General features: G+C 44.6%; 1 protein-coding gene across 4 annotated transcripts in view; it reads left to right on the top strand.

The window, feature by feature from the left end:
• COL11A1 (collagen type XI alpha 1 chain) overlaps positions 1-15,348 on the top strand; it is a 254,225-nt gene that overhangs the window by 21,012 nt on the left and 217,865 nt on the right. For all 4 annotated transcript variants that reach the window (XM_083510880.1, XM_083510881.1, XM_083510879.1 and 1 more), the window contains exon 2: positions 12,581-12,748. In XM_083510880.1, the coding sequence (XP_083367006.1) occupies positions 12,581-12,748 (168 nt within the window). The remainder of the gene's footprint in view (positions 1-12,580; positions 12,749-15,348) is intronic.

Here is a 15,348-nt window from a genome sequence, read left to right as displayed (position 1 = left end):
CACAACCATGCATGTCTATTCTTGCAGCCCAATTCTGCGCAGATCTATTTTCAAGCAGTTCCCATTGTGTTCATTGTTATTTTCTCCCAAGCAAGGGTTCATCCACACTTCCCTTTGTCCCATGATTACTTCAGTTTCTCCCATGATTTCTAGACACAGGTCCAAGAGTATTTTCCTTTTGTCCAGCCACTTCGCCCAGAAAAACTCACCGTTTAATGCAGAAAACCCGACGGATGTTTGTAATACAATGGATTTGTAAATGTTGCTCTGTTGTTTGCCACGCAAGGCTTTCTCACCCATTATAATGAGCATAGGTATACGCACTCTGTACACATGTCTAAGTGTGAAAGAGTGTAGGCTTGCAGATGTACAACTCAACTGTCACATGTGCAGGTGTGCAGACTGTATACCTATTGAACATTACATGTGAATAACTGTACAAATGCACAGATCCAGTATTGTGTACACAGGTTGTACACTCGCTGAATGTAATGTAATGAAAGCCCTTATCAGAGATCTGCATTCAATGATTTGATGACTGCTTTGGTGTGATTCTGATGGTTTAATGTTGATGCTCAAAATGTGTTGATCAGGCACCCCCAAACTTGGCCCTCCAGATGTTTTTGGGACTACAACTCCCATCATCCCTAGCTAACAGGACCGGTTGTCAGGGGTGATGGGAATTGTAGTCCCCAAACATCTGGAGAGCCAAGTTTGGGGATGCCTGGTGTTGATGTGCAAAATCTTTGCAGCAGATATACATATATATGAGAGAGAAAGAGAGTGTTGGACGTAGCTCATAGGCACTGACTTTTTGGCACAATCAGTATTCTGTTAATTCTTAGTGGTGATGTAGTCTGGGCCTTTGAGATTCCTCATTAAATCTTTTCTATCTCCCAACATTCCTTTGATGCATTGCCTCTTGTTTTTTTATTCATCTGTTTGATTTCTGGTGGTGCCTCATCTGTTTTTATGCCTGTGGACTCTGGTAGAAAAAAAGAAACAGATGATTAAAATCAACTAGAAGTGGGGTGTGGTGGTTATGCTTTCTACCTGTGGGCAGCCTTTCTGCTAGAGCACATAGAACCATAACATAATGCCGACAGTTTTGAAGAATGGTTGAAGTAGGGCTGACCCGAAACATCCCCTCTTGCCTCCAATTTGCCACACATTGGCAGGCGGAAAATGGGACGAGGAGGGATGTTTCATCAGCTTTCAAAGGCGAGGTGAGAGTTTGTGTAGATGGATGTTGGCAGGGCAGCAGAAGCTCTTTTTGTTCTTTTTACACTTTCAAAAAATCAAAGAATTGTAGAGTTGGAAAGGACCTTGAGGGTCATCTAGCACAGCCCCCTGCAATGCCAGAATCTCAACTAGATCATACAGGACTGATGACCATCCAACCTCTGCTTAAAAAACCTCCAGTGAAGCAGAGTCTATAACCTCCCGACGGAGTCCGTTTCACTGTCAAACAGCTCTCACTGTCAGAAAGCTCTTCCTGATGTTTAGTCGGAATCTCCTTTCTTGTATCTTGAAGCCATTGGTTTGAGTCCTACCCTCCAGAGCAGGGGGAAACAAGCTTGCTCCATCTTCCATGTGGCAGCTTTAAAGATATTTGAAGATGGCTATCACGTCTCCACCCAGTTTCCTCTTTACCGGTAGAAACATACCCAACTCCCTCACCTGTTGCTCAAAAGGCTTGGTTTTCAGATCCTTGATCATCTTGACCACCCTCCTCTGTGCATGTTCCAGCTTGTCCAATATCCTCCTTAAATTCATTCTGCACATACTTTAAAATTGCTGTGGTGGCAGAGACTTCTGGTCATCAGTCTCCATCCCCCCTCAAGTGCCTGTGCTAATGGTAACGCTTACTCTATCCTGAAATTGAAGCCAACTATTTCATCCCACACCCTCCAGAAATTGCATCTCCTCTTTGGAAATGATCTCATTTGAATTAAATGAGAATTCAGGGAGAGGTCTCCCCAGCCTTAGCTTGACGGTGTGCTCTCTGCTGGAGTATGGGCACATAGGGAACTGCCTTATACCACATCAGACCACTGGTCCTTCTATCTCAGTACTGGTGTCCCTGACTGGTGGCAGAGTTTCAAGACAGGGGTGTTTTTTCAGCTCCAACTGGATATGCCAGGGATAGTGCCTGGGCCTTCATGAGAAGAGGATGCTCTACCACTGAACTACGACCCATCCTCTCTTTCTTTTTTTGGAAATATTTTTTATTAATTTTACAAAATTTCATATTTACCACATTTCAATTTCAAAATCAAACAATGTTCTTCCAAATCTTAGGACTTCCCTCCTCCCCTCCGTGGGTCCTTTATATATCTAAATGAAGTGCATATTATAATTCTTCCGCATCATGGTCCTCCAAAATATCCAAAGTCTTTGTAACATTGCAAGTTACTGAAAGCCTGCCAAAGAACTCAAATGATTACAGTGGTTTTTTTATAAAAAAAAATACAGTCTATATTTGTCCCATTCCCTTTTGAAGCTTTGATCCTCTGATTTTCCCTGCCATCTCTACATATTCTAATAATTTCATCTGCCAGTCCACTTTTGTCGGCTTTTTCTCCTCTTTCTACTGCTGGGCAAGCAGCAGTCTTGCAGCTGTAGTTGCATACATGAATATTCTTCTCAAATCTTTTGGTATATCTGCACCTATAATTCCTAGGAGAAAGGCTTCTGGTCTTTTATCGAATGTTATTTTAAACAATTTTTTAAAGTTCATTATCTATCATTTCCCAGAATTCCTTTTTCTTTTTACAATTCCACCACATATGATGAAAGGTACCCACTTTTTCCTTACATTTCCAATGACCCATCCTCAATGGACCTCAGCAACTGAACTTGAGTGAACTGAGAATACACAGCAGAGGGCCACCCACCTCATCTTTCCCACAGCTACATACTGCACGGGGAAGATGGGTAGAGCTGCCCAAATCGTCTTTCAGGAAAACCTGCCCTCCGTTACTCAACTTTTCCTTGGGAATTGTGCAAAACCTTCTGAGTTACTTTATGGTTTCTTTGTGTTTGTTTGTTTCTGCATTTTTAATTTCCAGATGGAAGGAACTTCATAAAAATCTATTGACAGATAGGGAAAACCTGGAACATGTGTCTTTAGAACATTCACAAGGCAATATGAGGTTTGGCCGCAAATTCAGCAGCTTTTGATATCAGCCTTCAGGCTGGCTTATACGCTGCGCTGCGCTGAATAATTCCAGGTTTGCTGCCATGTGTTCCTGACAGAGGACATGCAGATTTATGAAATGCTAGAATGGAAGGGAGGGGGGAGGAAAATGCATAGTAATTTTGATATCAGATCTAAGCTAAGAGAGAAAAAGCATTTGTACTCTTTTCAACTATTTTATGAAGTGTTAGGATTCTAAGCAATTGTTTGTTCTGTTTTAATTCAAGTTTGAGGCAAATGATGATGTCTTTTAAAAGTGTATGAAGAAAACAACCTGTCTGAGCCTCGCTTGAAGTTTTACAACTGCTTTTAGTATAGTTGGAAGGCAAAAGAGAAAAGAGATCTTTTCTTTTCTTTGTTTGCTACAGTGAGCTGGTGCTCAGAAAGCTGCTTGCCATTTAGTTCTGGTTGTTTTCTTTATGGCAAGACAAACTTAACCTTGAGTAAACATGCCTAGGATTGTTCTATCGTAGTAGCAGTAAATTATTATTATTATTATTATTATTATTATTATTATTATTATTATTATTATTATCTTCTAGTGAGCTCGGGTGGTGAATTTCAACACGAATGAAGTCACAAATAGGCCACTGAGAGGAGTGAGGTATGGGAATGCTATCTCATAAGGAGGCTACCCCTCCTCTCCAAAAATCATGGCTTCTGGCCAGAAAAGAGAACAAAAAGGTGCTAATTTATTTGTATTCTTGCACACTTAGGCTGCATTCAGACATGGAGCTGATTGCATTAGTCTGTCTGATTACCAGTGTCCCTGTTACACTGCAGTACCTGCAATGTTAAGGAACTGTGACTTTTTGGTCAATATACTGCTATATCAATACTAAATTTCATTTGCCACCAGTGGGTGTGGTGTGAAAGAGTTTGTTTTTGATCAAAACGTATAGGGCATATATTTAGGTACAGGTAAACCATCAGTTTTTATGTGAATGGGATCTATGCAACATAGAACATATATTTATACTCCATAGACCTTTGTAGTTGCAAGCAAGTAGGAACACGAGTCATGATAATTCACACAACCATTACCTGTGATGAAAAATAATACTTTCCATATTCATTGCCATCTGAACTTGGTTGTGTGGAGTGCCCCTCCAGCCTCTCACTTCACTGGTGCTTGACATCTCTGCTGAGGGAATAAAGCAAATCACTAAAACTGGGATGGGGAACAAACCGAGCCTTATGAGGAATTGTTGAGGGAGTTGGGTATGCTTTGACTGGCAAAGGGGAGAGTGAGAGAAGATGTGATAAAGGTAAAGGTACCACGACCGTTAGGTTCAGTTGCGGACGACTCTGGGGTTGCGGCATTCATCTTGCCCTATAGGCCGAGGGAGCCGGTGTTTGTCCACAGACAGCTTCCTGGTCATGTGGCCAGCATGACTAAGCCACTTCTGGCTAACCAGAGCAGCACACAGAAACTCCATTTACATTCCCACCTGAGGGGTACCTATTTATCTACTTGCACTTTGGCGTGCTTTTGAACTGCTAGGTGGGCAGGAGCTGGAACCGAACAACAAGAGCTCACCCTGTCGTGGGGATTTGAACTGCCTATCTTCTGATCGGCAAGCCCTAGGCTCTGTGGTTTAGACCACAGTGATGTGATAGCCATCTTCAAATATATTTACAATTGTCACATGGAAGATGGAGCAAGCTTGTTTTCTCCTGCTCTGGAGGGTAAGCCACAAACCAATGGCTTCAAGATACAAGAAAGGAGATTCTGACTAAACATCATGAAAAACTTTCTGATAGTGAGAGCTGTTTGATAGCGGAATGGATTCCCTCAGGAGGTTGTAGACTAGGCTTCCTCAGCCTTGGCCCTCCATATGTTTTGAGACTACAATTCCCATCATCCCTGACCACTGGTCCTGCTAGCTAGGGATCATGGGAGTTGTAGGCCAAAAACATCTGGACGACCGAGGTTGAGGAATCCTGTTGTAGGCTCTCCTTCACTGGAGGTTTTTAAGCAGAGGTTGGATGGCCATCAGTCCTGTATGATCTAGTTGAGATTCCGGCATTGATTCTATATTTTATGATATTATGATTCTGTTACCTGCAACTCCAGCATTGGTTATGCTGACTGGACTGACAACATCTGGAGGGCCACTGCTTCCCCATATCTGCGGCAAATGAATGTTGATGTATAAATAATAAGGTTTCTATGTCCTGCCTAGGATAAGGCTTCACTTAATTTTATGCAACGTTATCTAGCCAGTGGTTAACTTGGTTGGTTTGAATGTTGGTTAGATGCAATATATCTAAAGGGATCAAAGCTACAGAGCCTGGCTTTTATAAACACAGCCATAGCATCATAAAGCTGGAATGTCTCTTGAGAATTTCCTAATCCAGTCTCCAGATTAAGAATCCATAAAAATGTTACCCCTGGTTAATGTACATGCATATTCCTTGTAAAAATACTATAATCCCCCTAAGCCAGTATTAATTAATCAGTCAGTTAAATCTTCTTATGCAGGGGGAGCTGCAATTAGCAATTGTGCTTTGGGACAATTTTCTGTACCTGTTTACAGAATTGAAAGCCAAATAACCAATGGACTGCTGGAATTCAGCTAGAGAGATTTCATAGAATCATGGAATCATAGAATCATAGAGTTGGAAGAGACTACAAGGGCCATCGAGTCCAACCACCTGCCAAGCAGGAAACACCATCAGAGCACTCCTGACATATGGTTGTCAAGCCTCTGCTTAAAGACCTCCAAAGTAGGAGACTCCACCACACTCCTTGGCAGCAAATTCCACTGTCGAACAGCTCTTACTGTCAGGAAGTTCTTCCTAATGTTTAGGTGGAATCTTCTTTCTTGTAGTTTGGATCCATTGCTCCGTGTCCACTTCTCTGGAGCAGCAGAAAACAACCTTTCTCCCTCCTCTATGTGACATCCTTTTATATATTTGAACATGGCTATCATATCACCCCTTAACCTCCTCTCCTCCAGGCTAAACATGCCCAGCTCCCTTAGCCGTTCCTCATAAGGCATCGTTTCCAGGCCTTTGACCATTTTGGTTGAACTCCTCTGGACATGTTCCAGTTTGTCAGTGTCCTTATTGAATTGTGGTGCCCAGAACTGGACATAGTACTCCAGGTGATTTGTCTTCAGATTCCCACTCAGCCATGAGTTTCACTGGATGGCATTGGGTTTGCCACTTTCTCTAGGCCTAGTCTACTCCACAGGGTTGCTCTGGGGATAAAATGGGTTAAACTTTAAACTCTCGAGTTTGCCATGGGACCCAAGGTGATACCCCCTTTTGTTGTGAAAGAAGCTGGTTGTGATGAGTACTGGGTACAGAAAGGACTTTAGTTTGGTTATAGGATTTGCTGCCACCTGCTTTCTTCTAAGAGCTTATTTCTAACTGGTGGATGGGAGACAGGATAGGGGTGCAGGGAATTTTCACTTCTTGAACCAATATGCTAATAGAAACACAGTTATGCTTTGAAATTTGTCCTCCTTAGAATTTTGTGGTGCAGTTCTTCGGTTTTAAAATGGGGGGGGGTACAAAATGTGTATATTAGAGAAAGGTTCACACAAAAATGTGTATATTAGGGAAAATAGCATACTGGCATACAGTACATTGGAAAGAATTGCTTGAAAGCTGTGAACTATAGTCAAAATCGTGTAAAAGTGCATATATTACCAAAATGTCAAACTGACATGATAATGGGGCAAACAGAATTTAAGATTGGAAAAATGAGAAACCAAAATCGACAGATATATCCATCCTTAGACAGGATACACTAACCTTGCAGTTTTAGTTACAGATAGGTAGCCGTGTTGGTCTGCCATAGTCAAAATAAAAAATTCCTTCCAGTAGCACCTTAAAGACCAACTAAGTTAGTTCTTGGTATGAGCTTTCGTGTGCATAGGGATAGGGGGTTCAGTGTATCTGAAGAAGTGTGCATGCACACGAAAGCTCAAACCAAGAACTAACTTAGTTGGTCTTTAAGGTGCTACTGGAAGGAATTTTTTATCTTGCAGTTTTAAATATATATATATATATATATATATATATATATATATATATATATATATTCAGAGTCCTGTTTAGCAAGTGTTGCTCATTTATTCAGTCATTCAGGAGCCAGGTGGTCAGAACATATATTGCACCAGTTGCCTATGCTCACCAGCCACAGGAGCTCTCCATGGTGTCAGATACAGGTCTTTCTGCCAGCATGGTGTAGTGGTTAAGAGCAGTGGACTCGTAATCTGGTGAACCAGGTTCGCTTCCCCGCTCCTCCACATGCAGCTGCTGGGTGACCTTGGGCTAGTCACACTTCTCTGAAGTCTTTCAGTCTCATTCACCTCACAAGAGTGTTTGTTGTGGGGGAGGAAGAGAAAGGAGATTGTTAGCCGCTTTGGGACTGCTTCCGGGGTATGAAAGGCGGGATATCAAGTCCAGACTCTTCTTCTTCTTCTTTCTCATTGCTACCTGGATCACAACTGGGACCTTCTGCATGTGCTCTGCCACTGAGCTGAAAGTAGCTAATTCCAGCACGCATTTGTAACAGTGGGTTTTATTGTGGCATGTAGTTTGGTGCTTAATGTTGGTGAGTGACAAATGTGGGTGCACAGGCCAACCCAGGGCTTATGCATATGTTTCTGCAGCCAGAAAAAACCCCTGAAACATCTTAAGTTGTGGCAGACTAGGGAAAGACCAAGAGAATTCTATCTTTCCAGTTCCAGTGATCTGACTTACTATTTCCCTTCAGTGTTCTTCAACTTTGGGTCTCCAGCCATTGTTGGACTACAGCTCCCATCATCCTCAGCCAGCTTAACCAATGGTCCAAGATGTTGGGAGCTGTAGTCCAATGACATCTGGGGACCCAAGGTTGAAGAATACTTTCTACATGCAGGCAGCTTCTGGTTTTCCTATCTACCTGCATTTTTAAGAAAAAAAAACAGCTATTCTTTATTCAGAATGTGCTCTGGATTCTGATGAGGAAATGTACCAATTTCTTGCTGGAAATCACCCCTTTCCTCCTGACTACATTTGGAAGGATTTTGCTCAGTGCAGTAGTGATATAATCCATGACTTGCCCTCAGTTTCCAGCTAGAGAGAAAACCATGACAAAGCATGATAAAACTATCATTTTGGTAAGGGTGGTGAGCAGAAGGGTGGATTGCTGAATGAAATCCAAACTGATAGCATGCTACGTAACTTGTTTAAAATTCCCTCTTTTTCACCGAGGGAATGTTTTCTGTATACACTTCTTTCTGTGGTTTACCAAAGTTGGGTTCCTGGTTGTTGTAGCAGCTGTGTCTCTTCTCAGTTTGATTTCTTCTGTGCCAGGTTTCTGTGCCAATGTGGTACCCTCTAAATGTTGGCTGGCATGGCCAATGGTCAAGGATGTTAGCTATCATTGCATCTGTTCAAAGGCAAATCTATGACTACTTGTCTTCCTCCTCGTTAACATTTTAGTGTTACTCTTCAGGTTAAGGAATTCTTAGACAGTGGTACTTTGGTACTCAAATGGCTTAGTTGTCAAACAAATCAGCTCCTGAGCGCTGCAAACCCAGAAGTAAGTGTTCCAGTTTGTGAACGTTTTTTGGAAACTGAACATCCAATGCGGCTTCCGCTTGAGTGCAGGAAGCTCCTGCAGCCAAATGGAAGCTGTGCCTTGGTTTTCAAATGGAGCCTTCATTGCATATTTTTAAAGGTAAAGGGTCCATTAGGTGCATATCTTTAGGCATCAGTAAAAACATTCCTCTTCTCCCAGGCATTTGGCTAATTAAACCATGTGTATGGGGTGGTGGTGGTGGTGGTTATATGTTATGTATTTTTGTGTTTTTATACTGTAAACTGCCCTGTGATATTCTGAAGAAGGATGGTGTGTGAATTTAATTAATAAATAACAAATAAATTGTAGTTGCCGTACAAAAGATGGCGCTAGTCATGCATGCTCCTTGCCCAACAATTTGTAAGAGTTGACTGCCTTGTGGTGGCGGCACAACCTGTGTTGTTGCCCAGGGCCAGGAGTGCAGCTTCCAAATCTGAGCAGTTCCTCAGTGTTGCACCCATATGGGAATTTGCTCATCTTAGAAGTGCCTTAGCCCCTCCCTGATCCTTTCTCTGTTCTCCTGTGGAATGCTTCTGGTCTAAAAACTGCTGAAGTTTGCGGTGGAGGTAAATTTGTCTCTTTGACTTCACCTCTTTGAGGCACAGATTCCACATGGCTCCTGCTTCATGGCACCCTGACAAATGTAAAGTTTGTGGTAAATAATAATAATAATAATAATAATAATAATAATAATAATAATAATAATTTATTATTTATACCCCGCCCATCTGGCTGGGCCTCCCCAGCCACTCTGGGCGGCTTCCATAAAACCAAAAATACAGTAAAATCACATGTTAAAAACTTCCCTGAACAGGGCTGCCTTAAGATGTCTTCTGAATGTCAGGTAGTTGTTTATCGCTTTGACATCTGCTGGAAGGGCGTTCCACAGGGCGGGCGCCACTACCGAGAAGGTCCTCTGTCTGGTTCCCTGTAGCTTTGCTTCTTGCAATGAGGGAACCGCCAGAAGGCCCTCGGCGCTAGACCTCAGCGTCGGGGCAGAACGATGGGGGTGGATACGCTCCTTCAGGTATACTGGACCGAGGCCGTTTAGGGCTTTAAAGGTCAGCACCAACACTTTGAATTGTGCTCGGAAATGTACTGGGAGCCAATGTAGGTCTTTCAAGACTGGTGTTATATGGTCTCGGCGGCTGCCCCCAGTCACTAGTCTAGCTGCCGCATTCTGGATTAGTTGTAGTTTCCGAGTCACCTTCAAAGGTAGCCCCACGTAGAGTGCATTGCAGTAGTCCAAGCGGGAGATAACCAGAGCATGCACCACTCTGGCGAGACAGTCCGCAGACAGATAGGGTCTCAGCCTACGTACCAGATGGAGCTGGTAAACAGCTGCCCTCGACACGGATTTGACCTGTTCCTCCATGGACAGCTGTGAGTCCAAAATGACTCCCAGGCTGCGCACCTGATCCTTCAGGGGCACAGTTACCCCATTCAGGACCAGGGAATCCTCCACACCTGCCCGCCTCCTGTCCCCCAAAAACAGTACTTCTGTCTTGTCAGGATTCAACCTCAATCTGTTAGCCGCCATCCATCCTCCAACCGCCTCCAGACACTCACGCAGGACCTTCACTGCCTTCACTGGTTCTGATTTAAAAGAGAGGTAGAGCTGGGTATCATCGGCATACTGATGAACACCCAGCCCAAACCTCCTGATGATCTCTCCCAGCGGCTGCATATAAATGTTGAAAAGCATGGGGGAGAGGACAGAACCCTGAGGCACCCCACAAGTGAGAGCCCAGGGGTCTGAACACTCATCCCCCACCACCACTTTCTGAACACGGCCCAGGAGGAAGGAGCGGAACCACTGTATGACAGTGCCCCCAGCTCCCAGCCCCTCAAGACGGTCCAGAAGGATGTTATGGTCGATGGTATCAAACGCCGCTGAGAGATCCAGCAGAACTAGGAAACAGCTCTCACCTTTGTCCCTAGCCCGCCGGAGATCATCAACCAGTGCGACCAAGGCAGTTTCAGTCCCATGATGAGGTCTGAATCCCGACTGGAAGGGATCCAAATGGTCCGCTTCTTCCAGGCGTGCCTGGAGTTGTTCGGCAACCGCTCGCTCAATCACCTTGCCCAGGAATGGAAGATTTGAGACTGGGCGATAATTGGCCATCGTGGCCGCATCTAAAGATGTTTTTTTAAGAAGCGGTTTAATAACCGCCTCTTTCAGCGGGTCTGGGAAGGCTCCCTCACGGAGGGAAGCATTCACCACCTCACGAAGCCCATCGCCCAGTCCTTCCCGGCTAGCTTTTATAAGCCAGGATGGGCAAGGATCCAGGAGACAGGTGGTTGGTTTCACTCGTCCAAGCAGCCTGTCCACATCCTCGGAGGTAACAGATTGGAATTGATCCCACTCAACTTGACTAGACAGAACTCTAGCACTCTCCCGCCCCGGCCCTGCTCCCATGGTGGAGTCTACTTCTTCCCGAATCTGAGCGATTTTATCTGCAAAAAACTTTGCAAAATCATTGCAGGAGAACATGTGGCCCGTACTGGGCCCCGATGTTGCAGGTGGTTCCGCTAAATTGTGAACCACCTGAAAAAGTCTCCTGCTGCTGTTTTCTGCAGGTGCAATAGAGGCGGTGAAGAAATTCTTCTTCGCCGTCGCTATCGCCACTTGGTAGGCTCGACGTTGAGCTCTAACCTGTGTCCGGTCAGATTCGGAATGAGTTATCCGCCACCGGCGCTCTAACCGTCTCAACGATTGTTTCATTGCCCTCAGATCCGTGGAAAACCACGGGGCTGTGCGGGCTCCATGCAATCGGAGAGGGCGCTTCGGAGCCAAACAGTCAATAGCCCTGGTTAACTCCACATTCCAGCGGGCCACCAGGGAATCGGCTGAAAGGCCATCAACATGGGATAAAGCATCCCCTACCACTCTCTGGAAACCATTTGGATCCATTAAGTGGCGGGGGCGGACCATCCAAATTGGTCCCACCTCCCTGCAGAGGGGATGGGTCGCAGAGAAGACATATTTCTCCTGGGGTCTAAGCAAAAATGCTTTTAAAGTGGTCTATGATAGTTTGGATGAAAGACCTTCCCCTTTAAAATAAGAGAGATTTCTTAAATCCAGGGGACCTTTGTCACCCTTTGATTACTCCTTCCTTCCTTCCTTCCTTCCTTCCTTCCTTCCTTCCTTCCTTCCTTCCTTCCGTTGCTCTAACAACAACAACAACAACAACAACAACAACAACAACAACAACAACAACAACAACAATTTATTTATACCCCGCCCATCTGGCTGGGTTTCCCCAGCCACTCTGGGCGGCTTCCAACAGAACACTAAAATACAATAACCTATTAAACATTAAAAGCTTCCCCAAACGGGGCTGCCTTCAGACTCTTGCCTTAGACTTCCTCCCTCTTCCAGCCAACTCTGCCATATTAGTTTCGAGTATGCACAGTCTTATCTTCCTAACTCCACATCTGATTTCCTGATAACCTTCCTTCTGCTGCATCTGTTTCTGGAGAAAAAGACAGAGAGGTTGGAGATTAGTGGATTGGAGGGATACTGGCCTCCGCATTTGTTGTGACTCTGACCAGTCTTATTTCATGAGATCCTAATTTCTGATAGCGCAAGCAAGGGAGCTCAGGGGCTGTTGGACCTATTGGACATTTGCTAATAGGCTTTGTACCACCAGAGATTTTTTTTTTTTTGAGGGGTGACCCAAAATGATGTTTAATCCCTGAACATGCTCCTGAATACATCACTTCAGTTTCTAAGAAGTGAGCAAATGCAATATTTTGGAAGGAGTGTGAATAATGTCTTTTTTCTCTTTGTTTTTCAGCTGAACCAGTCGACGTGCTCAAAGCATTAGAGTTTCACAATTCACCGGAAGGAATATCAAAAACAGCAGGAATTTGCATAAACAGAAGGAATTCCAAAGGATCAGATGTTGCCTACAGAGTTTCAAAAAACGCACAACTCAGTGCTCCAACCAAACAATTGTACCCAGGTGAGGGGAGCTGTTTGTGAGTTGCAATATTTATTTTTTGGCGAAGTTGATCTTTTATGTTTTTACAGGCTCTTGGCTTTGTCTTTAAGCTTATGACACCCCAAAACTATGCTTACGATTTCATTTATTTAATCAACCAACACTTTAGAACAGGGGTGGGGAATTTCTTTTCAAACTGAGGACCACATTCCCTTCTGGACAGCTTTTCAGGGGCACCGTATGAGTAGTGGATGGGGCCAAAGGCCAAAGTGAGCAGAGCGCCAAATATAAATTTGACCTTCGTACAGTAGACCCATTCATCCCCTGTCCAGCCTCAATTCAGGAAAACAAGAAGCATTATCAGAGTTTAATGTCAGCTTCCTGACAAGGAGCATGCAGGTCTGATGTGTAGCCTGAGGAGAGTCCCAAAGGCCAGATAGAGGGGCTTGTGTGGCTACATTTTACCATGGAACAGTTCCCAACCCCTCCTTAGGAAGTACATTAAAGCATCACAAGAAGTGATGATATAGAAAGTTCATTTTCTTTCTGGTAAAGTTATCCAGGCACCACGACAAATTACGTTGTAGATTGCAGACAATTTAGAATCAAATAATGTGAATTAGAACCACCACCCCTTCTGTCAGGGAACTGACATCGGAGCGAGAGGCGAAGGGGAGGCTCCCAGATGATGCTGGCGAAGGACCCAGCAGCAGGGGGAGAAACAGCTCAGTAGAGGGGGAAGCAAATCAGCGCAACACCAGGGATAAAGGGGGGCAGATGGGGGAATTGGAGAGAGGGCTCCAGGACTCTTCACTGGAGATCAGTGAGGCGAGCACAGGTCCTCCGTACCCACGCCCTCCCTGTGCAGAAGACTCCCGCGCAGTGAGAGGAGGAGGAGACTGGGTGTCAAACAACTTTTATGTTGGAAGAGGTTCAAGAAACGCCCACTGATGGATACTGCCAGCGACTGAGGCAGCTACGATGAGAAAGGGCTGTGCAGTCAGAAAGGTTTAATAAGGCAAATTAGCCCAGAAAGGCACCAGTTTACACACGAGTAAGTCATACCCATTACACCTTCCCTTTGCAACAGAAGGCTTCTGGATTTTTTAATTAAATCATAGTTTCCCATTGTAATGGAACTGGAAAACTGGTTTAGCCTCTATTCTTAAGCACCAGTCATTTCATTGTGGCTTCCTCTGGGGTAGAGATCTATAGGATTGTACTGTTTTCAGATTATAGACAGGATATGATGTCAGGAGTAAGGAACACATAGTTTCTCAGATGTTGTTGAGTTTCAAGACCCATCTGCACCAGCCAGCATGGCCAGTGATCAGGGATGATGACAGCTGTAGTCCAATAGTACATGGAGGGCCACAAAGGGTGCCATTGCCATTCTAAGAGAACAAGGGTGGTGTTCATGGTAGGTTCTGGCACCTCCTTTTCTAGAAAAGAAGAACGGGACATCCATATTTTCATCGGAGAAATGTTGGAGGGTATCGATAGGATGTCCCTATTTTCATCAGATGTAGGTGGCGCTGGGGTCTAAACACTGAGTCTTTGGGGCTTGCCAATCAGAAGGTCGGTGGTTCAAATCCCTGGAATGGGGTGAGCTCTTGTTGCTGTGTCCTAGCTTCTGCCAACCTAGCAGTTCAAAAGCATGCCAGTGCAAGTAAATAAATAGGTACCACTGTGGCAGGAAGGTAAACGGTGTTTCTGTGTGCTCTGGCTTACATCACGGTGTTCCATTGTGCCAGAAGTGGTTTGGTCATGCTGGCCACATGACCTGGAAAGCTGTCTGTGGACAAACACCGGCTCCCTCGGCCTGAAGCGAGATGAACACCACAACCCCATAGTTGCCTTTGACTGGACTTAAACATCCAGGCGTCCTTTACCTTTTTCCTATTTTCATCAGAGAAATGCTGGAGGGTATGCCTTAGTAGGGGATAAGCTTTTGTGACACAGAGGGTCACCTTGTCAGTGGTAACCAGACCAGAAAGTATATCTGCCTGAAGTACAGAGATAGTATTAACTTTTTGTATTTTTAAAGAAGGAACTGTGGTACCTCGGGTCACAAATGCTTCAGGTTACATGCGCTTCAGGTTACAGACTCCGCTAACCCAGAAATATTACCTCGGGTTAAGAACTTTGCTTCAGGATGAGAACAGAAATCATGCTCTGGCGGCGCGGCAGCAGCAGGAGGCCCCATTAGCTAAAGTGGTGCTTCAGGTTAAGAACAGTTTCAGGTTAAGAACGGACCTCTGGAACGAATTAAGTACTTAACACGAGGTACCACTATATTAGTCTTGAAATAAGGAGCAGTTGGCGAGCCTGAGGAGAAGAAAAATGAGATTGAACACGCTGGAATTTACAACTTAGTGGCTGCGGTCCTGCACGGTGGTTGCTACTGAAATCCCATTCATTCCAATGGGATTTAAGCAGTCAGCCTTCCTGGCCCTATGCGAGCGGAGTTTCTCTCTCAGTGTTGGCCACCTGACAACTGTCTCCTCCTGAGGAAGCAGCATCTCTCGGCCGGCCTGTGCAGCAGCTGCCCTTGAAAACGAGCTCTGAGTCGCTCAGGAACAATGGCACTCTCTTCAGGGTCACTCTTTGACAGTATTAAA

Source organism: Podarcis liolepis (assembly GCF_965112155.1).
Source record: "Podarcis liolepis genome assembly, chromosome: 6".
NCBI lineage: Eukaryota > Metazoa > Chordata > Lepidosauria > Squamata > Lacertidae > Podarcis > Podarcis liolepis.
Note: the sequence above shows the minus strand (reverse complement) of the source record. Positions and strands in the feature narration are given on the sequence as shown.